Below are 24,540 nucleotides of genomic sequence, written 5' to 3' on the forward strand. Positions count from 1 at the left end.
GGCAGCGGGCGGGGGAGCCCCTGCCCTCGTGGCGCTTACGGTTCAGGTGGTTGAGGAGGAAAGTGGGCACACTTGACAGTGCTCTGCGGGGCTGTGGGTGGCCCGCAGGGTCTCGGGGGCTGGGTGGGCGGGAGACCCTCTGCCGTGGGTCACAGCTTTCAGTGCTTCTCCCTTTTAGAGTAACTCCCAGGGAATTTACTCAGAACCCTCCTGGCGGCCCCACACCCTTCTCTCTGCTGCCGTGGCCAGGCGGGGAGGCCGGCCCTGCGTCCTGGCTTTGACCTTCTCACAGCCCTTTTTCCTTCTCCGCGGCCCTCAAGCTGGTGGAGGAGCCTGTGGACGGCGTATTCCTCTGCTCCTGAGCATATGCTGTTCCCTGGGCTGGAGTTCCAGTCTTCCCTGCACAGAGGTTTAGTTCTCTCTACTCCGGAGCTTTTTCTGACTTTCTCCTGTATTCTCCCATTTGTCAGATGATTCTTCTTCTCCTCTTGGGCATCTCTTTCTTTGGAGCAGTTTATCTGCCTCCCTCACCTGCTCCTCTCTGCAGTGTGACCGTTTGCAGGGGGGATGGGTTGGGGAGGGGTACCGGAAGGACCCTCCCTGCGTGTTGTCAGGCCCCTCCTTCACATCGGTTATTTATTGCGAGGACGTTATGATTTATGACTTCTGTATTTCCATTTTCAAAGGAAGGGAAGAGAGCTAAAGATTGGAAACAGTAGTTTGTGTGAAGGTCGTAGGAAAAGGTACAACTCCTGTCTGTTCTCAGACTCCAGACGTGCTCAGCAGCTCCTTGAGAATCTGTTCATTTTTGTTGGAATGTGAACTTGCGGTTTTAGACGGTTAGGTGTTTCAGAACAGATGCTTAGACCGCGAGGTCACTGACAATGAGTGTGGGTGCAGTGTGCCCCGTGTTACCCCAGTGCAGCAGGGCTCTGGGCTCGGGTCCGCTCCGCGGGAGCCTCAGCTGTGTCTCAGCCAGTGGGTCACTATCGCGTACTCAAGGGCATTTCAGCGACTTTAACATATTAGATGTTGTGTTTAAAAATATGAATTTCAGGGCTTCCCTGGTGGCGCAGTGGTTGAGGGTCCGCCTGCCGATGCAGGGGACGCGGGTTCGCGCCCCGGTCCGGGAAGATCCCACATGCCGCGTAGCGGCTGGGCCCGTGAGCCATGGCCGCTGAGCCTGCGCGTCCGGAGCCTGTGCTCCGCAGCGGGAGAGGCCACAGCAGTGAGAGGCCCGCGTACCGGAAAAAAAAAAAATTGAATTTCACGTTGAAAATTTTATGTAGCCTGCTTTTCTTACTTTCTAAATAGAATCTTCTTGTAGTTACAGTGAGAAAAGGGACTGGTAAAACCTTTTGAGACCTTCCATCTTCCCATCTCTAAGAAAGGAATAGTAATTTTATGTCATTTTTTCAGGTTTACTGTTGTATATGGTAATGTAATAGATCTATGTAAGTTAATTCACATGAAATGCTTAGAACAGAGCCTGGCACTTAGTAAATACTGGATAAACATTAGCTATCTCCCCACCCCAGTGGGGGAAAAGGGGTGAAAAAGGCCGTGAAGCGCGGTTCCATTTTACAGTCTCTAAGCTCCTCACTGAAAGAAGTCCAGACCCCTGTGCCCCTCTCCTTTTAGAGGAGGCTCCAAGAAGGGATCAGTTCTCCTTAGTTCATTAAAACTCAAAGTGCTTGTACTTCACTATCTGCTCACTGGGTTCTGTGGTCACGGCCACGTGGGCTGCCTCCAGGGCAGCACAGCTCAGGACGGGAACAGCAGTGACCACGGTGCGCTGAGCCTCACTCTGCACTCACCTGCTGCTGCCACCTGTTGGGCGGAGGGGAGGGATGTGACCTCACCTGTCCCAGGCTACGCAGCCCTGAGCCCCTGAGCCAGGTGCTGCCGGGCAGCTGGCAGCTAAGGGCAGCGTCAGGGCTGGGCTCGCCTTCTGACTGCCGGCCTGACAGCACTCAGTGCGTTAGCCGGGAGCGGGTGGAATCATCGTGGGGAAGTGCCCTTGTGACAGTGAGCCCTGTACCAGCATGACAGTGCGTTAGCCGGGAGCGGGTGGAATCATCGTGGGGAAGTGCCCTTGTGACAGTGAGCTCTGTACCAGCATGACAGTGCGTTAGCCAGGAGCAGGTAGAATCACTGTGGGGAAGTGCCCTTGTGACTGCGAGCTCTGTACAGAGAGTCTGCTTCCACGCTGAGGGGTGGGTGCCGCACACAGACGGCTTGCATCTGCACAGCCCTTGTTACTGTGGTCACCGCGTGACCACCCACATGCTGCTACCAGACCCCTCCATGCAAGTGTCAGTTTCCACAAGCGAGACATTCTCATTTTATTTTTATTATTTATTGATTTATTTTTGGCTGTGTTGGGTCCTCGTTGCTGCGCGCGGGCTTTCTCTAGTTGCGGCGAGTGGGGCCTGCTCTTCATTGAGGTGCGCGGGCTTCTCATTGCGGTGGCTTCTCCTGTTGCGGAGCATGGGCTCTAGGTGTGTGGGCTCAGTAGTTGTGGCTCGTGGGCTCAGTAGTTGTGGCGCACGGGCTCTAGAGCGCAGGCTCAGTAGTTGTGGTGCATGGGTTTAGTTGCTCCGCGGCACATGGGATCTTCCCGGACCAGGGCTCAAACCCGTGTCCCCTGCATTGGCAGGTGGATTCTTAACCACTGCGGCACCAGGGAAGCCCCGAGACATTCTTATTTTAGTATTTAGGTCAAAATGCCAGCAAGAAGTTGACCACTTTATAAAAAAAAACAGAGGAGTCGTGACCCTCAAAGTCTCATAACACATTGTGTGAACCTTCAGCGTGGCAGGCTGTGGTTTCTTTCGGGAGGTTTGGGAGGGTTTTATAAGAAAGAGTTCCCAAGGTGTGGAAGGACCACCGGTTGAGGTGAGTGGAGAGGCTTGTTAGTCACGCTGTGGGGATGCAGGGCGTGGTGTGGACCCGCCGCTGAACCCTCGAGCTGTGGATTTCCAAGTGAAATCATATTATAAAGGAGAACTTTAAATGAGCTGTCGGTTGTTAATACTGTTGTTCTTGCCCCAAATTGAGTATTTATAAGAAAGTATTGGCTTCTGCAGCGGTATGTCATTGCAGGTTGCATGTTACAGGAGACGCCTGGGGTGGCCCTGCCTGTCACGTGCTCGAACCAGAGGTGAACCGTATCTTTTTCTGAGAGGTGGTGTGTTCTTTCTTTATCTTTCCAAGTGGAATATTTTCAGGATCATAGTCCATTTCTGAAAAGTGTCATTAACATTACGTGGGAACCACAAATGAACACCTCTCATTTTCCTTTTCAGGTAGAGATGGTCTTCAAAGTGAAGTCTCTGGAAAATGTTCGGTTCTCTGCAGAAACTACAGAAACGGAAGGAAAGAACATTTTCAAAACAACATTGTTGTGAAAGTGTGTTTACAACTAACTGATACTGTTGACAGTTTTGTTTTCGTTTTGACTAATAAAACACTTTAAGAAGATTGTATTTATGGTCAAAGGAAACTGGACTAACCATGCGGCCGAAGACTTTTCCCGCCACGACCTACTCTGGGAACAGCCGACAGCGGCTGCAGGAGATCCGTGAGGGGCTGAAGCAGCCGCCCAAGACCCCCACCCCGGGGCCGCCCGCGGGGCCGGGCAGTGACGCCGCCCTGGATGCCAAGGCCCTGGGGGGCAAGGACGCGGCTAGGCAGCAGCAGCAGACGAGGACAGCCCCAAAGTTCGGGCCTTACCAGAAAGCCCTGAGAGAAATCAGATACTCCTTGCTGCCCTTTGCTAATGAATCGGGCCCTTCGGCCGCCGCAGAAGTAAACCGACAAATGCTGCAGGAATTGGTGGACGCGGGCTGTGACCAGGTGGGTGGACGCTCCCGGGAGGCTGCGCATCTGGGGTGCAGAGGAGACCAGCAGAGGTCCCTGGAGAGGGGTTTCTAGGCTACAAACCCGAGGCCCTTTCTGCGTCCCATTGCACTGTTTTCCACCTTCTCTCCAAAACCATCTTGTTAGCTGCTTTCCTTTTCAGGCAAGATCCGGAGATTTCTCAACTCTCCTGAAGTTGTGTCCCGTGCGCTTTCTGTCCTGTCCCTGTGAGGATGGGAAGGCTTTCCCACGTAGCCCTCTCCTTGGGGTTTATTTGGCTTATTGTGAGCTGTCGTGGGGAAGAGACTGGCTTCCTTGAACTTGTGTTTGGTTTGTGCATTTTTTAACTCAGCTAAGGGGAAGGTTGGTTAACATGAGTCGGCTTTTTGCCTCTGTTTTCTCCTGTTTTAAAAGATAGCATCTATGCTATTAGAGGAGACGTAACTATATTGCGAATGAGAAAGACTAGAAAATAAAAAGCTTGAGAAATCATCAGAATGGTGGCAACACAGCCTGACTTCTCACTGCTTAAGAATGAAGGCCAGTTAATGGAGGAGACATCAATTACACAGAAACACACACGGGGGCCGTGCGTACGATCTTGTGCTCTTCACGTGGCTGAATAAAGTCCGAACCGAGGGGCGGGACCGTATAAAATGGAGCTCATGTCCAACCAGGTAAAAATGTGTCCGTGACATGTAACTAGTAAAAATGCAACTGTCTTATGAAACGGCTTCTGAAAGCAAGCGCTGTATCATCACCTGTCACGTGAAAGTCAGAGCTGCATGAACGTGGAAATAGACCAGGCACGTCTGCCGCCTTGCAAACTGAGTAGGATTTCATGCGCAGAGCGCATCAGGGTGGCTTGAGCACTTCTAGTTTCTTAGGAACAGCGTAACTACGTACTCCTGGCCTCACAGTCACGGGAACTGGGAGGAAAGAGAAACAACGCCCTCTTTTATTTCCAAAAGCTACCTCAGCCCTCTTATAGTTTCTTACCGGAGAACTTAGATTTCTCAGATGATCTGTTTGGGAAACCAGTGGCGCTGTTTTGTGGGGCTTCCTTGACCCTTCGGGATGTGCCGGGATTGACCTGGGTAACGAGCTGCTTTCGTGAAGCCCAGGCTGTGAATGGCGGGCGCAGAGGGTTAGCAGCGCGAGCTGACAGCACAGCCACGGCCTTTCTCTCTGTGAAAATATGAAGCTGTCCCCTGACCAACAGAACTTGATGCTTTTGAAGATAGGATGGAGCCGTCCCGGGGAAATAGTGGGTGAGATTGCAGGTACTCAGCCCAGTAACAAAGCTGAAACCTTCTTTAAATCACTCGCGAACAAAAGAGGTAATCAGAGCCGCTGTTCTTGCAGTTGTGATAAAAACAGACAAATCAGGCAAATGATCCGGAGTACAGGTGGGATCTCATTGTGGTAAAATCCATTCGTGACAACTACAGTGCAAGAAATAATGAAGCTGGCGCCGTTTATAGTAAAACACGAATATGGTAAAATTAAGGGTCGGGACACCCATAAGTTCCCATCAGCATTTAATTCATGTTCATTGCTGGTAGAAAGGACTCTTTACCCTTTTGATGCTCCTGAAATAATCCGTCAGATTGGTGCATGGTGTTACTTTGTGGCTCAAAACAACTCTGCCTTCTCTCTGACCCTCCAACTCAGACTTTTTCTGGCCTGGTTAGAGGGTACATTTGCTTTCAGAGAATTCTGGTTGGAAAGTCATTACGTGAACCCAAATAATGTGAGGAAAAGCTCAGCAGTACCTCTAGAGTTGTGTGTCTTGGATAAAGCAGGTGATTAGAATTCCCGTGTAACAGGTACAGAGAATTCCTGTCGGTGCAGCTTTTCCCCTTGTCTCCTGTTGTATTGCCTTTTAATCTAGGTTCAGTTTTGTTTTCTTATATTTTGAGTTTAAATGCCATTTTAACCCTCTATTTATAAGAATGGCAGTAAACTCCCAGTTTTCCCAAGGTCTTATAGGTCCTTGTTGGTGATGACACACTTTATATGCAGTGTTTTATCTACCGCGTGTGTACACACATTTTCTTCCCCATTTTACTGGGACTCTGATTCAGTTTCTGGGAAAATGTGGAAGACCGTTCACTGTGTAATGGTATAATGTATATGTCAAACGGAGTAATGTTCATAAATCCTTTGCACATAAATCATTAAAGACTTACGAAATTTTCTGTAGGGCAAACAGAGGCCGGTGGGTTAATATTTCTTAAGGAAGGAGCTGTTCTTTAAATCTAGATTTAAGGAATTGGAAAGATACGTTTTTGATTGTGGGCATCCTGTTTTGTCGTCTCTAATTAGCACGAGTGATGATTTAAATTTAGCTCTTACTTTATCTTTCTTATAAAATTTAGTTTCGCTTTTTCTTGTAATCTTTATGGTTCCAAACGACCCTATTACCAGGTGTTCCCTCTTTTTCTTCCTGAGACAGTTTTAAAAACGGCGAATTCAGTGTTGCCGCGATGTTCGTATGTGTGACATTGCTGCTTCTCGGAAACACCGATTTGTATTCGCCCGCTGCATTGTGACGGGCTAGCGCAGGTAGGGCGCCCTCGGGACAGGCCTGCAGCCCTTGGGGCCCGTCAGAGTCTGTGTTGGGGCCTTGGGAGAGCAAGGATGCCCGTGGCTCCTGGGCCCTTAGAGCAGCTGAGCATTCCATCACGGTGTGTCCCCAGAGGGGGACTTAGGTGAGGAATTTCTTTCAGATGGGAGTCCTGGGACTTGTTCGTGCTTTTTCCCAGTGGATGACCTGTGTCCTGACCCTGCCCGCCTCCCTCCTTGCTCTGCCGTGGGCGGTGCTGAGTCTATGTTCCCCTGGCTATGTTCCCCTGGTCCCGAATTTCTCTGTTGGTATAATTTTCCTAATCCTGACTTAATCCAGTTTTCCTCACTTTATTGTATGTGTTTAAGTGAGTAAACTCTTTAACGAAATGCAGGTAGGAAGAAATGTAAACAAACAAATCCATTTCTTATGCCCAATTCGGCCTGAAGAAGAAAGCCAGTGGTCAGGGACCCGAGCACAGCACCAGGTAGACTGGGGTGATTTTGGTCAGTAGGAAAAGGGAGAGAATCCTTGGCATCCTCAAGCCAAAAAGTGCCGAAGAATCACGTTTCTCAGCCCACCACACAGGGTGCTCCTTGACCCAGGTCCTTTTGCAGAGGCTGCGGCGCTGGGCGTGCTGCTGTTACAGTGGAAGGACAGGCTGTGGTGGTGGCTGCGACCGTGTGACCCCGCGCTGTTCCGAGACCGCATGGCAGCGGTCAGAGAGGGCTCCAGCTGCGACCCCAGTGACTCAGGCTCCCCCCGCCCTGGCAAGCGTGGTCGCACGTGCCTGTCACACACGCTTGAGTGGAGGGAGGACAGCGGTGCCCGCGGAGGGGCTTCCTCCTCAGCGATTGGTCCCCTCCTCTCGCCCCCCTCCTCCCCCCGGCCACGCTTGCCCAGCCCCCCTTCCCCCGGACAAGCTCACGCCGGAGCTCTGTGGACGTGTCACACTGTGTCAGCGGTGATGCCATCTCCCCTCATCCCCATCTGGATCAGCTCACCTCCTGCAGGAACCCTGGTTCTTGCCTCCGGGTTTGAGCCGACCCTGGTCAGACCGCCAGGCTCCGTTGTTTCTTCTTTTTTTCTTTTTGGCTGCACTGCACGGCATGTGCATGATCCCCTGACCGGGGATCGAACCCCTGTCCCCTGCACTGGAAGCGCACAGTCTTAACCACTGGACCTACAGGAGAGTCTCGGGGTCCGTTGTTTCTAACTCGTAGGCCCATGGTCGGCCGCCCCTCTCGGCGCTGGACCCGCGAGTGTGCCCCGTGAGTGTGCCCCGTGTGCCCTGGAGGCCCCACGTGGCCATGGGGCTGTGCCCCTCATTCGGCAGGAGCAGTGATGGTGGGAAACGCAGGCTTTGCAGAGAGGATTCTGGGCGCTGGTCCACTAAACTGTCCCTCAAGTCTCAGGCACTAGAACAGACAGAAGCACAGCTCTGCCTCACTGGCCGTTATCAGGAAAGGGCCAGGAGGTGACCCTGAGGGGCGCTGATGCGAGGCTGCCATCCCTTCATCCTGGTGACAGGTGGCCTCGGTGGTCTCAGTCTAAGGCCGGGGTTTTGCTAATGAGGGAGATGCAGGGATTCAGGTGACTCATATGTTTCCTCCTCTTCCTCTGGAAAAGGGACTAGTGTTCAGGGTTGTCACTGCCCTGAAATATTAATAAGAGCAGGAGGAAAAAAGAAACACTTGAGTTGAGGAATGTCAGTCCTGTAACAGGAAACTGTCTTAACAATGACTGTGGGTGTAGCAGCCTTTGCCTTTTCCCCCCTCTGTTTTTTCTTTTCTTTTTTTTTGATTTTCAAATTAATTTCGGCCCTGCCAAAAGATAAACTGTACCTTTCTAAATAGGATTTAGACAAGACACTAGCAAATCATACCTTTGTGTCGTACCTTCCCCCAGGCTTCCCCAGGTTATTAAAGTAGCGTGTGTTCATTGCATACTTTCGGAAAATACAGAAAAGTATAAAGAGAAAATAAAAATTGCCTGCAATTGTATCAGCCCAGATATGACCACTCTGAACATTTTGGTATAAAAGTGGCCAAATTTTTTTTCTAGTTAAAGGAAATTAAGGGAAGTCATCAAGGAGTGATGTGCCCAGGGTGACAGGTGGAAAGATGCTGGTCACAAAACAGCACGTACAATATGATCCCAGTTCTTCTGTTGCAGAAATACACGCGTTGACTCTCTCCCTGCTCTCCTTCCCGCTCAGCTCTCCCGCCAGGCCCGGGACCGCAGGGCTCCTCTCCCCATCTGTTCCCTGCACAGAACCCTCCGAGTGGTCACTCTGGAAAGGAAGGAGCCTGTCCTTTCCCTCCGGAAACCTTCCCACTGTGCCGGGGACGAGTTCTTGGCCTCAGGTCCCGCCCTTTCCCGCGGTCGGCACCCTGGCCCTGCCGGCTGTGTGGCCTCTTCTCAGGCTTCCCAACTCCAGCCCCCACTTGCCTGGGTGATGCCCTCTCCCTTTGGAGGCTTGTCTTAGTGTCATGGATTCAGAAAAGCCTTTTCTGACCCCCGGTCTAAATTGGAACCCCCTGTTTTCGTTCTTTCATTACAGCGGAAGTTCCCTCCATGGCGTTTATCAGAATTTGTTTCTATGTGTGTAGGTGTGTATTTCGTTCAGTAACCATCTCTCCCTTCAGGTTGCAGACCTGTGAAGCGGTGGCTTTGTTCTGAGACCACCATCCTCTAGGCCCTGAAACTGTGCAAACCCTCAGAAGTGAAGGGATAAAGATTTCATCATAAACACTTTTGTCTGTAACATCTGTGTTATATTCCATTGTTCAAACAGATGTTCTGTAATTTATTGTAAACAGCTGGTGTTAAAAGGTAAACCGAGGCATATTAAACATTTTAAGAGTTTATTTGAGCAAAAATCTATTTGAGTTGGACAGCACCAAGTCGGAAGTGTTAGGAGCTCCAGTGACCAGGCAGGGGAGAGGGAAGCAGGAGGTACCGGTGGGCTGCAGCGAGGCCTGGCCACCGCGAGGGGCAGAGTTTCGGGCTCGTGCCCCGGCTGACGTGGCATCAAACCACGCAGGGCTCGCGGCCTCCTCGTGTGAGCAGCTCAGCGCTGGCGATGAACAGCCTTCTGCGGGAATCATAATGGATTTCACTGATTTCCTGGGAATAAATTTTAGAAATGGAATTACTAGGACAAGTGATAAGGGCATTTTTATAGTTTTTATTTGAATCGCCACATTTCTTGACAAGTGTTTAAGTTGCACTTACGCTTTCAGTCCTTCCAGCAATGAATGAGGTCTGTCTTGGACTCGTCCCTGACCAGAGCCTCTCCTTCAGTCATTGTTTAATGAATACTTTCCCCGATGCCTGCAATTTTTTCCTCCTAAGTAGCTTTCACATCTCTGTCTTTTCCGTGCTAACACCCTGCCCTACCCCAGATTCTCCTGAGAAGTCCCCCGACCCGCATTCCTCCTGGTGGCCTTTTCCTGAAACGCGGCCGCAGCCACCCCCTTGGGAGCCGCTGCACTTCCTCATCCGACCCCGTCCTTTCTCTCGTTACCAGGCACACCCGCCTGCCCCGGCCGTATCCCCCTCCTTACACGCCGGCGGCCTCCAGGCCGAGTAACTGCCCCGCACGCACTGTCCGTTCTCCCGCTGGGACCTCCCCGGCAGCCCAGCTGCATCCCACCCCGCCAAGGCCCGCTTCTTCCGTGGTCCATCGTGTGGCCTCCTTGGGCAGTGGGTTCCCGCACGAGCCGTGTTCTCCCTTCCCCGAATCCCCGTTTCCATCAGGACCCCCCAGGCAACCGTGGTGGCTTACACGGGGTCTTAGGGATTTGCTGGCCCACCTGGCACGTTTCGCAGGTGAATTAGGTGAGAACCCACAACAGTAGAAGGAATCGGTGAAATTAAATATGGATCAGTGGACATCACACAAGCAAAAAACATAGAAAAGATTGAAGAGAAGTAAACAGACTCTCAGAGGCCTGTGGCACAATACCGAGGGGTCCAGGATGTGTGACGTGTGTGAACTGGAATCCCTGAAGGAGGAAGGGACAGAAAAACATCTGAAGCAGTAATGGCTGAAAACTTCCCAAATTTGGTGAAAACTTTCAGGTACAGTCAGATCTCGATAAAACGAGGCTTCACTTTGTTGCGGCTCACGCACTGGGGGGTGGGGCTTAAGTGGAGATGCCACTGACCCTTGAACGACTTGGGTTTGAACTTCACCAGGCCACTTATCCACAGATTTTCTTCAGCAAATGTGTCCCACGCACTCTGGTAGGTTGAATCCGCGGACGTGGAACCACGAGTGCGGACGGCCGACTGTACAGCTGTACACGGGTTCTCAGCTGTGTGGGCAGCTGAAACCCCTAACCAACCCCCATCGCTCCGGGTCAGCTGTGGCAAGGGTCCTATATTTTTCCTGACACAATTAGAAATCAACATTTAAGTAGGTGGTGGTAAGTTAAAAATGCATGTTGCAGCCTTTAGAGCAATCACTAAAATACAGTTGGAGGAGACAGAGCTACAGAGTCAGTGAAGAATTAAAGCGAACGACTAAAGCAGCATTTGATTAACGTGGAAGGAGCCGGGGATGGAGGAGTGGCGGAATGAAAGCCAGACGCGTCAGTAGGAATGCAGACCTAAGTAAAGCCATAGCGATCATTACACTCGCTGTGTAAAGCGATTAAGCACCCCAGTCAAAAGGCAGAGACTGTCACACTGAATAAAAAGCAAGATCCACCTCTGTCCCGTCTACAAGGCACACCTGTTACAAGAATAAGGACACGAAGAGACTGAAAGCCAAAGTCCGGGGGAAATGTCTGCCCTGCAAACCGTAAACATCAAGTAGATGCGGTGGCGACGTTGAAATCAGACAGTACCCTTCAGGGTGAGTGTTACTTGAGACAGAGGGACACAATAATAAAAGGGCCAGTACGTGAGGATGATGTACGAGGGAGAGCACACCTGAAGACAAAGCTCCAGGCTCTATGGGGTGAGAGGTGCCACGCGGGAGCTAAAAGGAGCAATAGACAAGTCCACAGTCGCACGTGGAGGTCTTCACCTGGCTCTCCCGTGGTCGATGGAGCGGCAGACAAGGATCGGTGGGATGCAGGACACGCAGCTCCGCGTCCCTCCAGCCTGGAGCGTCGTGCGGGGGTCCTTCCTCCGTGCTGAGGGTGGGAGGCCCCGCCCTCCATGAATCAGCCGGCCACTCACGTGTAGTGATTCTAGATGCTGACGGGGACAGTCGAGGCCCGGATTGGGTAGGTCAGTAGTTTTGATCCCGAGCCAATAAAAACCAGACAGGGTTTCAGGGTGCTGTGCGTCCCGTCACGGACAGAGCTGAACACCCGAATGACCCTGCGTCTGGCGAGGTGCTGAAAGGCACTTGCTGAACAAGAAGGTGCCACCAGCTCGGGCGCCTTCCCTCTGAAGATGCCTTGCATGGTGTTCCCGCAGGTGCGCCCGTGCTGGACCCGGGACACCAACAGAAACTTCTCTGTCAGTGTACTTGAATTCTAGTTCAAGAACGGTGCAGAACTCACTGGGAGTAGTAAATAGGAGCTTAGACGTAAAGGAATACTGACGTAGTTGACAATAACCTGTTAAATAAATAAAAATCCATGAACCAAAAAGCAAAACAGAATGAGACGGCCAGTCAGTGGGCAGCTGCAGCCTTCCGGGTTCTGCAGTGGGCGCTCGGTGGGGCCGGCGGAGGCTCCCAGGCCCTTACGGCCCGTGGGGGGCGGCTGCGCTGACCCCGGCGGCTCGTCTGAGTTGAAGTCTGCGCTGAGCCCGATACACGCCTGATTTGGAGGACTTCATGCAAAAAAGAGAATGTAAGATATCTCTGTACCTTTAATATTGATTGCACTTGAAAGATATATGGGGGTAAATAACGTATTAACACTAATTCCACTTTTACCTTTTTCTTCTTAAATGTGGTTACAAGAAAATGCAAGTCCCTCTGTGGCCCGTGTTAGCTTTCTGTCGGGCAGTGGTCAGTTGTGCCAGTGAAAGCAGTCGAACCCTCGCTCACTCCCTGCCCAGACCTCGTGCACTAGAAATATCAACCAGCTTGGAAAGGGCAACTCATAATTTCATGACTACTATAGGTATATTGTTTTCAAAATCGTAATTTATGTTCGTTATAGAACGTTCTAGACATTGTAGATGAAAATGAAAGCAGCTGAAAATCTTACCTCTGAAAGGCAGCCACTGATAAGATTACGTTTTTAACATCAATATTTTGATAGATAAGCACCTTCAGTCTTTTATGTGTGTGTGTGTGTGTGTGTGTTTATTTATTTGTTTAGTCCGAGTTGGGTGTTCATTGCGGCTCACGGGGGTGGGGGGGGCTACTCTTCATTGCGATGCGTGGGCTTCTCATTGCAGTGGCTTCTCTTGTTGCAGAGCACGGGCTCTAGGCGCACGGGCTTCAGTAGTTGTGGCACACATGCTCAGTAGTTGTGGCTCTCTGGCTCTAGAGCGCAGGCTCAGTAGTTGTGACGCACGGGCTTAGTTGCTCCGCGGCATGTGGAATCTTCCCGGCCCAGGGCTCGAACCCGTGTCCCCTGCATTGGCAGGCGGATTCTTAACCACTGCACCACCAGGGAAGCCCCGCTACAAGTGCTTTGAGCGCCTCTCCTTCCTACCTGGTCCTTGCTAACACTGTGGCTTAGGGTAAGTTGCTAATCCATCTTACTCTCTCGGTTTTTGCATCTCTGACACATGGCTGGCGGCACTCATTTCTCGGGGTGACTGTGGCGGATAGGGCGGGGCTTAGATGCAGGGTCCTCTGTCTACACATTCACTCCACAGGCCTTCCTGCTGTTCATTTCTTTACAAATCTGCCAACAGCCTGTACGTGCGACTCTCCGAAAGGGGTGCTAATGGCATTTTCTAAGAGCATCGTTTTAAAGTGGGACCACTGCTAGGTAGAAGGTTTGGCTGGAAGATTTCCTAGTGGATCTCCGGCAGGTATTGATGAAGTTTGTCGTCTCTGGAACTCTTAAATCTGCAGCGGCCCAGATGTTTGAAATTCCTGGCCAAGGGCAGAGCCTCCCATTGTACGGACCTGTCCCAAGGGGTGTCAAAATAGCTGTTTTCTCAGAGAAAACGATCGTGCACCTCCGAGCACGTGTGTGGTCATTGTCTGGTGTTTAGTCTGCTGCCTGTGGGCACGTGCCCAGCTGGAGAAAACAGGCCTCCCTGTAACGAGCATCCCTGCAGTGGTGTCACACGTGTCCGTGGAGGGTGGAGAGGACACGGGTTCTGACCCGCAGCCGGAGCTGACACCCACGCACGGTCTCTAGAAGCCCGTCTCGATAGAGCCGAGAGAAGGAAGCAGATGTTTTTAAACAGCAGCCAAAGAAGAGGTGAGAGGAAGTGAGGGGGGGTCGTGGGTCCCAACACCAGGGAACCTGGCGGTTACTTGGCTGCGTTTCTGGAAGATCATCAGGCCCCCATCGCTCTGAGGTGCCACCGTGAACGTGTCGGTATCTGGTGTGATTTTTTTTTAAATTTACAAAATGAGGTCATATCGTGTGTGCTGTTGGGTTTGTTTGCTTTGGCTTGAGTTGGAGGCTGTTCGTACCTGGGAGTGACGGCCACAGCGCTGATGGCAGGGGCTGCGCTGGAGGCCGGGCTCACGCCGGGCTTGGCTTCTCCGGGGGAGGGGAGACCCTCAGCTCTGTGAGGTGTGGCGGGGCCGAAGGGCTGTGTCCTGGCTCCCTTGACCCGCTGCCTCACTTCCGTGCTGCCCGTCTGCCCCTCGCTGGGCTGCAGTCTCTGGTCGGAGCTTCGGGTTCAGTGTCCCCAGGGGAGGGCCGGGCCGGGAGGGACCCTGGGTCCTCATCCTCTCCTGCCCGGTGGGCTCACAGCTTGCTCCTGGGCGTTTCACCCCCTCCCTCTGGCTTCTCTATTCCAAGACGTCCTGAGGTCCCTTCTCCGCTGTGACTGTCGCGTCAGAGCACGGATGGAAAGTGATGAGAGGGATTTGGCGGCTGACGCACCAGGTATGAGCCGAAGCCCCGTGTGTGTTTTTGGGACCCACTTTTTGTGCTTCGCTTGTTTTACTTTACAGTATATTGCAAGCATTGCCCCGTGTCATTTTATTCTCCGACACACTGTCTAAAAAAACAAAGTGTCGCGTTCCAGTGAATTGATGATAGACCTCGGTCTATTCTGGGGCACCCAGGTTGTTTGAACGTTGTCACCCGTAAGCGACAGCCAGTGGGTCACTCTTTCACTGCTGGACGGGACCCGCTGGGCCACAGGAGGGGCTGTTTGAGGCAGGAGCAGGTGCGGAGGGGGGTGGGATTCGGTGCCTCTAGAGCCTCCAGGGCGGAGACCACGCAGGGACGGCGCTCTTCCCGTCCCCTGTGCGCTCACGGGATGGGGCCGCCAGGGCAGGAAGGGCTGGGCTTTTGCACGTCTGTTCCTTCATCCGTTCATCGCTTTCCGTGCGCCCAAGCAGTTCCTGTCTGCCAAGCCGTGGACACAGACGTGAGCAGGACGCAGCTTCCGGCCCCGAGAACTTCAGGATGAGCAGGCGGGATCGTGGACGAGGGGCACAGGCCGCGCGTGGGCAGGCAGCACTGGGGCTGGCCTTCCCGTCAGACATGCTTGTGATGACTGATGATGATGTAATATTTCAAACATTTATAGAAGTAGAGAGAATGATGTAACATTTTCCCACCTTGCTCCAGAGACCTGTGGGAGAAACGCTGTGTCACATGGAGCAGCTTCTCTGTGCCTCCGTGCTGGGTCCCTCATTCCCATTTGTGTTCGGTGCTGTTGCTTCAGGCGCGTCCTGTGACCAATCTGTGGTTGTTTTACAGGTTTTTTAAAACCCCTGTATAATGCGACTTTGCAGCTTCCTTTTCCCGTCCGCATCGTGGTTCTGAGGTTTATCGACGTTGAGGGACGAGGCTCCCGTTCATTGTGATTGCTGTCATTTCACCGCCACTTACGTCTCCGTTATCCCACTAACGGATGTTTCGATCGTTTCCAGTTTTCCATTCTCGACAGAAGTGCAGCAGGTGTTCTCCTGTGTGTCTTCTTGTGAACACGTGGGGACTTTCTCCGGAAGTGGGGTTTGTGGGTCACAGGATGTGAGCATCCCTGACTTTACCAGATGCTGTCACGGTGTTCTGTGTGGTTTACAGGTCAGCATCTCGTCCTCAGCCTCTGCGGGGCGGTCTTCCCTGTCCTAGCCGACACTTGGTGGTGTCAGGTATTTTAAACACTTGTCCATCTAATGAGTGTGAGATGGTCCCTTATTTTAAAAAATGCAGCCTCTGATAACTGGTCGTGTTGGACTTGTTTTGACTATTTGGGTTTTGAGTTCTGACTTTACCACTGACTGTATGAACTTGGGAAATGATTACTCATTCTGAGCCTCAGTCTCCTGATTTTTTTAAAAATATTTTATTTATTTATTTGGCTTCGCCGGGTCTTAGTTGTGGCATGAGGGATCTTCCTTGCCGCGTGTGGGATCTTTAGTTGCGGCATGCGGGATCTAGTTCCCCGACTAGTGATTGAACCCGGATCCCCTGCATTGGGAACTCGGAGTCTGGACCAGCAGCGTCCAGCCACTGGACCAGCAGGGAAGTCCCAGTCTCCTGATTTTGATAAAATACAAGCACCTACATTTTAGGGCGATTCCAAGACTCGGAGACTCGTGCACAGCTCCCGCTCCCTCTCTGTCTCAGTCCCGAGTCCGCCCACCAACAGGGCTCACGAGGCTGCGCCTCCATTCAAGAGACCCTCCCAAAGGCTGGTCTGCAGCACAAGAGGAGCTGAGCTCCCCGTGGGCTGCGAGGGCCCTCCCGGGAACCCAGCAGGAGTCCGTGGGGACCTGGACAGTCGGTGCGTCTGCACGGTCACGCCGGCCCCTTAACCTCCCCCATCCCCCTTAGACTGTGCTCTCCACAGCGCAGCCAGGGGACCCTTTTAAAACGGAAGTCGGATCTTGTGCTCCAAACGCTAGGTGGCTTCCTGCCTCGATCAGGGTAGAAGTCAGCGTCCTTGTCCCGGCCTACTCGATGGGCTTTCACACGGGGGTCAGCATCCATTTCAACCCTGAAATCAGTTTAAAGGATTTCAAACATGTTTTTAAAAATTATTTATTTATTTATTTGGTCACCCCGGGTCTTAGTTGCAGCACACGCCTGGGATCTAGTTCCCCGACCAGGGATCGAAGCCAGGCCCCCTGCACTGGGAGCGCGGAGTCTTACCCACTGCACCACCAGGGAAGTCCCAGTTTAAAGGGTTTCAGAACCACGGGGTGGAGTCAGCCAGAAGGGTGCCTGCATAGCAGCTATGTGCCTGTGTGCGGAGCTCCCCAATATGTGTCCATTTCAAGGTTACACTGTGGCTTTTTCTTTGCTTTTTTTTTTTTCTTTTTAATAGATTTTTTGTTTTGTTTTGGCGTATTTTTTGTTTGTTTGGTTTCGTTTTGGGCCGCGTGAGGCTTGCGGGATCTGAGTTCTCCAACCACGGATTGAACCCGGGCTACGACAGTGAAAGCCTGGAATCCTAACCACTAGGCCACCAGGGAACTCCCTAACTTTTTCTGAAAATTCCATAAAAACTAGCTTGGAAGTTTGTCTTCAGTACCATATTTCATAATTAAACATTTTTGTAAATTTCACTGTCTCTTTCAAGGGTGTAGAAGTAGCAGAAGACTGTCTTCCTTCTTAAATGAGCCCATAGCTTTCTAGATCGCCCCGTTTACTTGATAGCATTTTAAAAAACAACCACAGAGAAGAGAGCTCCCTGAAATCTGCATCTAGACGTCCCTTCCCTTTGATGCCTGTGGGCTGACGGTCCCCAGCAAAGTGGGACGGAGGCCGTGCAGAGGGCTACAGGACACACAGGAGAAGAGCAGCTACTCATTTAAAGCACAGAAAGGAGCTCGAAGGTCTGACTAAGGATGCTCGGTGGGGAGGCCCGTGTGCTGTCTGTGGGTGAGACGTCTGAATGGCAGGAGTTGGCGGTGGCTCTTGTCTGCACGGGAAGACTCTCCCCACACACTCAGGCCACTGAATTTCAGGGGCCAAGGCGGGCTTGTAGCCGATGAAGAGTCTCTTCTTCCAGAATCACGCGGAGCCGCTGGCGCCTGAGCTCTGCCGGCTGGTCCATCTCCCGGCGTCCTGACGCCCATTCGCGGCGCAGGTCTGGCCTCCGTGGCTCCGTCTTGTGTCCGCAGGTACCAGGCGGTGGGCAGCCCCCGCCCCCGTCCCCTGAGCCCAGGGTCCCGCTGCTCACGCACTGGACTGCCACCTCCTGCTTCGTCATCCGGCATCGTGGGCTGAGACAGAAACCGAATCCTTTCCTTCGTGAAAACCTTGTACCTCCGATGACAGAGTTCCCAGCAAGAGTGCGAGCCACAGCTCCCCATTAAGCCCCCCCTTGATTCCCCTCCAAGCCCTGGAGGACAGTGGCCGGAGGCTCTTGGGCCTGCCCTCTCCCGGTGTCTTCTCTCTACCCTGTAGAGCCCACAGTGAGGTTCAGAGCCAAGTGTGCAGAGCTTGGAGCTTGGCAAGCCCTTGCTTCTGAACCCTTGTCCCGACCTCCGATCCTGCCCTGAAAGGAGCCGGGGCCCTGCCCAGCGGGGGAGCAGGAAGGCTGGTCCTGGGCCCCGTCACACCGCGTGCCCCAGTTCAGACCATCCAGTGAGGCTGTGTTGTCCCCAGGCTTTCTCTGCCTGAGACCTTTGCTTCTGAACTCTGCCCGCCCCCAGCTCCACCCTCCGTCTGGCTGAGTCAGCTCAGGCTTTGAACACGCCTGTCTCTTAACTCAGCGTCAGGTTCTTTGTGTTGGGCCACCAGGGACCTCTACCCACTCGTGTCGCCAGGCTCTCTGGCTGGTGGTGACCAGCTACCCCCTGGAATCTGTCTTCTGAGGGGCCCGCACCGCCCACCCCTGTGCTCTCTGCCACAGGCTCCTTGGTTCCCCCAGAACTCAGAACGCCAGGGCTCGTCTGTCCCTGGCAGGGACGGTCTGGCTCCTTCCTTGTTTCCTGGGGCAGAAGAGACTGTCCTAGAGATTTTGTGGTTTTGTGTGTGTGCCTATTTATTGCGTGACTTGCGCAAGCCAGGTTTTAGAGGACCCGTCGGCCTCCCTAAAAGCAGGCATGTGCTGGTGAGGGTGCGGTCAGGGGGTTCCTGCCAGAGCACGGGGGGCGGCCATGCTGGGGAGGCCCGGCAGAGCCTGTTCCCTGAGCCCAGCGGCGGGCCCACTGTGTCCACGGGCAGGATCATGCCGCTGACCGTCCTCAGGAGGCCCTGAGCCTGGGCAGCACATGTGCTGTTAAAACTGGTTCCCTACCCTTTCCTGGAACACGGCTAAGTGTTTTTGTATGTTATATTCTCTTTCTCTGTGGCTTTTCATTATTGACAAAAATGGGAGTGTTGTTTTCAAAAAGAGGTTGGACCTAAGTTATCATAATAGGCATATCCAGGAGTGTGGTGTTCCTTTAAGAACAAATCCCACGAAGATATAAGAATGGTTTTGTAGTTAAATATTAACCCAAGTAAAATACTTATTTAGGGGCCTGTGAAGTTGCAAGAGCATGTAGAAAGCAGTACTTCCTGCTGACTGTGTAGCCAAATTATGATAAATGGAAGCAAAGTAGGTATTTGATTATTGGGCTCATAGTAGGACAACTGGAATAACCCGCTGGATAGACTGAACTAAAGACGTTATTTAGGTTCACAGATCACACCAGTAATCAATATTATGATAACGTTCTCATTTCCTGTGTGTGTGGTGTGTGTGTGTGTGTGTAAACTCATAGGGGATTTTGGTAGTTTCCCTGGAGTGGGTCACACACCTCCGCTCACCTATCTCGATAGTGCCAACAGTAAAATCCTTAATGTTTTAGCAAACATCCCTTGAAATCGTGGAACTTTACAGCTGAAGGGAGCTCTGGGATGACCTTGTGAAATCTTGCCCTCTCGCTGGACTCAGCTGTGAGCTGGAGGATTTTTGTCATCTGCCCACAACTATGTAGCTGGATAACACTGGCAGCTTTATTATAACGGAACTGGACGCACGCATAAGTATTCTCACCATCTTACGCTCTTTAACAAGAAGAAATCATCGCATATTTCAACGTAAAACTGTCAAACTTGTTTTCCTCGTGTTCTGATCAAGCCCTTGTTTGTAGGTGATGCTCAGACGCATTTTGCACGTCACTGTTTCTTCATGTTGTTTACGCTATCGAAAGTCGCACATTTTGTTCACTGCTTTGTACTCTGTAGAGAAGAATATTAGATGCTTAGTGCTTCTCCAGTAAGAGAATTTGGCCATAGCAAGTATTTTGGGGCTGCATTAAGTGTGTCCCAGGGAATACTTTAATTATAATGAACATAATCATTCTCTCATTGGATTATTTAAGCCCTTTCTACTCCTGCCCTACACCCTTCTGTTTGAGGGGCTGATTTATTGTATTATATCTAATTCGGACAGACATCTTTATGCAAGTTGACTTTTAAAATAGGATTCTTTTAAATTGGCCTGAGAATTTTAGGAAGTAAAATTATTAAATCAGGGTGCACGTTTAATAACTTTTGGTACTTGTTAACAAATAGTCACCTCAAAGGACCAAAAATATATGACTGTGAAGAGTTTCGCCAGCCATTTGCCTTTATAACTATTTTGTTTTGGTGTTAACAATTCAATATAAAACGCTATTTTATTAAAAGTGTTTCTTTGATCCTTGGTAAGGTTGAGCATTTTCCATGCTTGTTTAATTTTAGCCCAAATTTCTTCTTCTTCATTCCCTACCTATAAGTTACTCTAAAAAACATCTTTTTCCTCGGAAGCGCTCAGTGGGCGCCCTGCCCCGCGGCCTTGCTGTAGGGCCTTGAGCCGGAGTGATGCCTCATCTTCTCGTCACCCACTCACAGTTCAGATTCAGAGGCCCCTTGCGGGTTTTCTTGGCTTTAGTTTTCTCTTCTCCTTCTCCGGGAACCGCGCGGGTGCCGGGTGTGTCGGACTGGCGCGGGATCCACTCGCTCCGCGGGGGCCTGCGTCTCTGGCTCCGGCCCCAGGCAGGCTGGGTCGCCCTTTCCTTCTCCTTCACAGCCAGCCACCCGCCCTTCAGGCTCTTGGAAGCACCGGGAAACGGCCTTGAGGAGCTGCCCTGCCCCCGGGCTCTGGAGCTGCGGGACTTTCAAGCAGGGCAGCTCTGCCGGTGGCGAGGGAGGGCAGGGGGGAGGGGACGTGGGTCCAGAAGCCGAGGGGCAACGGGGTGGCGCGGGGGCAGCCGTGCAGACCCCGGGCCCCTGCTCACCGGGCTCCCGAAGGCCCCAGGGGCAAGCGTGCCGTCCAGCTGGGGCGGAGCTCAGGGGCAGGGTGTGGGCGTCCCTGGGCACCGCTCTTACAGCGGCACACACCATGCTGCTGGCCTGACGTCTGGGCGCTGGAGCCACAGAAAGGGCGTCCTGCTGCCTGGGGGGTGGAGGCAAGGCAGGGTTGTGATTCCTGATGGGGTTAAAAATGATCCCGAGTTTCCTGCAGTTTGTGGGGTTTTTTAGTATTTATTTACTTACTTATATTTATTTTGGCTGTGCCAGGTCTTAGTTGCGGCATGCGTGCGGGATCTAGTTCCCTGACCAGGGGTCGAACCCGGGCCCCCTGCATTGGGAGTGCAGAGTCTTACCCGCTGGACCACCAGGGAAGTCCCTCCCTGCGGTTTTTAAAGCACGCCTATACATACATGTCTAGTGGTGTCTCTGAGAGTTAATGTACGGAAACTGCGCACTTGCTAAATTTGGTGGAAGGGACAGACGGCAAGGGCAAGACTGCCTGACTGGGTTGTTTAGTAAACAGGAGGGCTCAGTAGCGTGGTCGGGTGTGTGACGGGCGTTTGGTTGGTCGGGTGTGCGATTCGAAGCAGCCCTGTGAGCACGTCGGCACCTGTGGTTGCCTCCGGTGTTCTTGCTGGTTAAGTTCCTCGACTGGAAGCGAAGCGTTGGGAAGGTCGGAATCTTGAGGCTGAGGCCAGTGTGCAGCAGGGGGTTGAACACACCCACTGTCTGACGTGGTTGGTCCTCAGAGTCGCCGCTTCCTTGACACGTAGCCGGTCTGAAGCGACGCACACGTGCGGCCGGTCACCCCAAAGCAGCCAAGGCTTCGGTCCCGTCCCAGACACAGCAGATGGGCGCTGTCCGCAGCGGGCTGGCTCTCCCCCAGCTCGTGCCCTTTCCTTCCATCCCAAGGCAGCTCTGGCCGTTGCCCAGCCTTGCGAGCCGTCCCTTCCGCTGCCTCCCCCAGAGGCCGCCTCCCCCCCAGCCCTTGGCTCACGGGCGGGGCTCTTCCTGCCTCTTCTCTCCCGAATCCCCGAGGACACAGGCACAGGTCACGGCCGTGTGCGCGCTTTTTCCAGCCACCCCGTGGGGCCCGGCCAGGATGGAGGTTAATATTATGTACACAATCAGTGGATGTGAAGCACCGGAGTCCTTCCCGTCCCTGTGTTAGGTGGGTGGGCGCAGCCCTGAGCCACAGGAGGGTCAGGCCCCCAGGCTGTCGCAGTCCTAACAGAGGGGCAGACACACAAGCGCGGGGGACAGGACCACTCTGTTAGCCTTGAAAAGCCCCAGGCCCGGCAGGCGGGGAGAGCGGCTCATCCGTCCTCAGGGTCCGGGGCATCTCCTGGGTTTCTGCCGTGGCTCTTTGCTGGCCGGCCTCTGTCCCCTGGGGACCTGGGGTCCTGCTGCCTGCTCACTGCCTTCTCCTCTCCTGTCCGAGCTACAGCAGTCTCTGTCAGGGCTCTCCCACCCCTGCTGCTCTGAGACCCCTCCCCTCCGGTCACCACCCACTTCCTGCATTTGCAGTTCCCTCCTCCTTGCCCACCCACCCCTCCACCTTCAGAAGACCCCTGTCTGTCCACAGAATCCCCTCTTGCTGCCCCTCCCGGTTCCATCCTTGAAGGCTGGCTCCCCTGTCTGCCCACAGCTCTGCAGAGCCGACCCAGGGCGCCTGGGCCACAGCCCTCGCAGCCCTCCCCCTCTGGCCTGAGCACCAGACCACGGGTTCTGCAGCTCTGCCCCTGGCCCATCCTCTCACTGACCCCGACTCTGCTTGGAAAGCTCCCGCGACTGCCTTCAGGTAGGCGGCCCGGTCTGTGGTGCCTCCCCGCTGTCCTCTCCCGCCTCCCCGTTCTTCCCCCACCAGGCCCCTGCTCTGACTGTACCACCTGCTGCCAAGAATACCTTTCCTCCACTGAGCCCTCCTGCTGCCCGAATCCCGGCTGTCCTTGAAGAGCCGGCTGTGCCTCCGTCTGGCCTGTGATCAGTCCCTGGTCCCTCTCCGTCCTCCGGCCCCCTTCCCCGGTGCTCATCCCGCCAGCAGTGCTGGGGCCTGTCCTGGGCTGATGTCCTCTCTCGCCCGCCGCCGCCCACATGGGCACGGGGCACCGTAAACAGTAGATGTGCAGGTCTCCCCTCGGGGCAAGGGTCCCTCCCCCAGGAAGCCTGGGCTGGGGAAGGGCAGTTCTCTGACTTCCACAGGCTAGATGAGAATTTCAGTCCAGTCACAGAAGTTTTCTAGCAGGAGCAGGACGTACGGTCTTCCAGGCCCATTGTCGTGGTCTGGGGGTCAGTGAGGTTGTCATCGGCGCCTGAGGACACATCCACAGTGGTGCTGGCTTGGAGCCGGGCGCAGGGCGGGAAGGCAGTCCTGGAGGCTTCGTGTCGAGGGGACGCGCACCCAGGCCCCCACTGACGTCTCTGCGTCCACCCCACCCCCAGGAGATGGCGGGCAGGGCCCTCAAGCAGACCGGCAGCCGCAGCATCGAGGCCGCCCTGGAGTTCATCAGTAAGATGGGTTACCTGGAGCCGGGCAAGGAGCAGATTGTGCGGGTCGTCAAGCAGACCTCCCCAGGTGAGCATGCTGGGGGCTGCGGGCAGGGGCCATCCTGACGGTCGCCCGAGGGCGGGGACGGTGGGTGGCAGATATGACACTGAGCTGGGTGCCTCCTACTTGCTGGGTTTGTGGACTTGTTTTGCTATGAAAGATCGGAAAATTCACTGGATATTAAAATGAGGCAAGCCCCGCAGGTTCTTTCTGCTTCCTCTTGGGCTTGTGGGGGAGGCTTATTTCATTGATTCTGAAACACACCGTTTCCCACTCTGTGGCCTCTGAGAGCAGGCTGCCCAATGGCAGGTGCCTCCAGAGCTGGACACCTTGGGCAGAGGTGTGGGAAAGCCCCCTGGTGCCCCTGGGGAGGGCCAGAGGCCCCAGCACCAGATGTCTTGCCTTGCTGCCGGTCACTGAATGTTTCTGTTTGCTGGTAGAGCACATGGGGCCCATTTGGGGACCGGAGGCCCCTGGGTGTAGTAAGGGCTTCGGGATGTTGAACAGGAGTGTCCCCTGTTCTGTGGGAGACCTTGGGTAAGCCCAGTTCATCTGCTGAGGGGATGGCACGGGCTTTGTAGCCGTATCTTCTTTGTGAAGAGGACACAGGTTTCTGCTTTCTTCTTGACTGAGGAGTTCCCTTAAACAGTGCCTCGCTGGCCACCGTGTCCAGACTCTGAGGGTCCCGGGGTCTGTGTTGCAGCCCAGCCCCTCAGGAGGCAGCGCCCGCTCTCTGATGACCCCGCACCTGCCTTGCTCGTGGTCTTTCTGATGCATCGTCTTAGCCTGAGAACACAGTGTCATTTGCCGTGGCTTCTGCTGGAAGCACAGCTGCAGACGGTCAGGGCTCGGCCAGGTGCTCCGCGGGGGCGTCAGGCAGGGCACGGCCTTTGGACTGGGAGCCCGGCGCCACCCACGCGGCCGTCACTGGCGTCAGGGGCCTTCCCAGGCCTTCGGCCGCGGAGTAGCTGTGCCGCGGCGTCAGCCTCCCGTTCCCTCCTCTGCAGGAAAAGGCCTGGCGCCAGCCTCTGTGCCGCGGAGGCCGAGCTTCGAAGGAGCAGGTGACCCTTTCCCGCCCTACGCCCAGGTGAGCGGGCCGGCCTTCGAGGGCCCCGCCGCCCTGGACGAGGCGCCCCGCCAGTACCCGGACTTCCTCTTCGCCGCCGTCGGGCCTCACTGCCGTCCGCACCCACCCAAGGGCTATGCCGCCGCCGGGGAGGCCGCCGGGATGAGCCTCCCCGGCCCCGGGGGCCCGGCGCCCCCGC

General features: G+C 53.9%; 1 protein-coding gene across 1 annotated transcript in view; it reads left to right on the forward strand.

Moving 5' to 3' along the window:
• Positions 1 to 3,312: 3,312 nt before the first annotated feature.
• Positions 3,313 to 24,540, forward strand: part of LATS2 (large tumor suppressor kinase 2) — a 31,454-nt gene continuing 10,226 nt past the window's right edge. The window contains exons 1-3 of the mRNA XM_024753762.1: positions 3,313 to 3,858; positions 23,170 to 23,302; positions 24,283 to 24,539. Coding sequence (XP_024609530.1) covers positions 3,517 to 3,858; positions 23,170 to 23,302; positions 24,283 to 24,539 — 732 coding nt within the window. The 5' untranslated portion in view covers positions 3,313 to 3,516. The remainder of the gene's footprint in view (positions 3,859 to 23,169; positions 23,303 to 24,282; position 24,540) is intronic.

Source organism: Neophocaena asiaeorientalis, unplaced genomic scaffold (assembly GCF_003031525.2).
Source record: "Neophocaena asiaeorientalis asiaeorientalis breed wild unplaced genomic scaffold, Neophocaena_asiaeorientalis_V1.1 scaffold443, whole genome shotgun sequence".
In the NCBI taxonomy this organism is placed as follows: domain Eukaryota; kingdom Metazoa; phylum Chordata; class Mammalia; order Artiodactyla; family Phocoenidae; genus Neophocaena; species Neophocaena asiaeorientalis.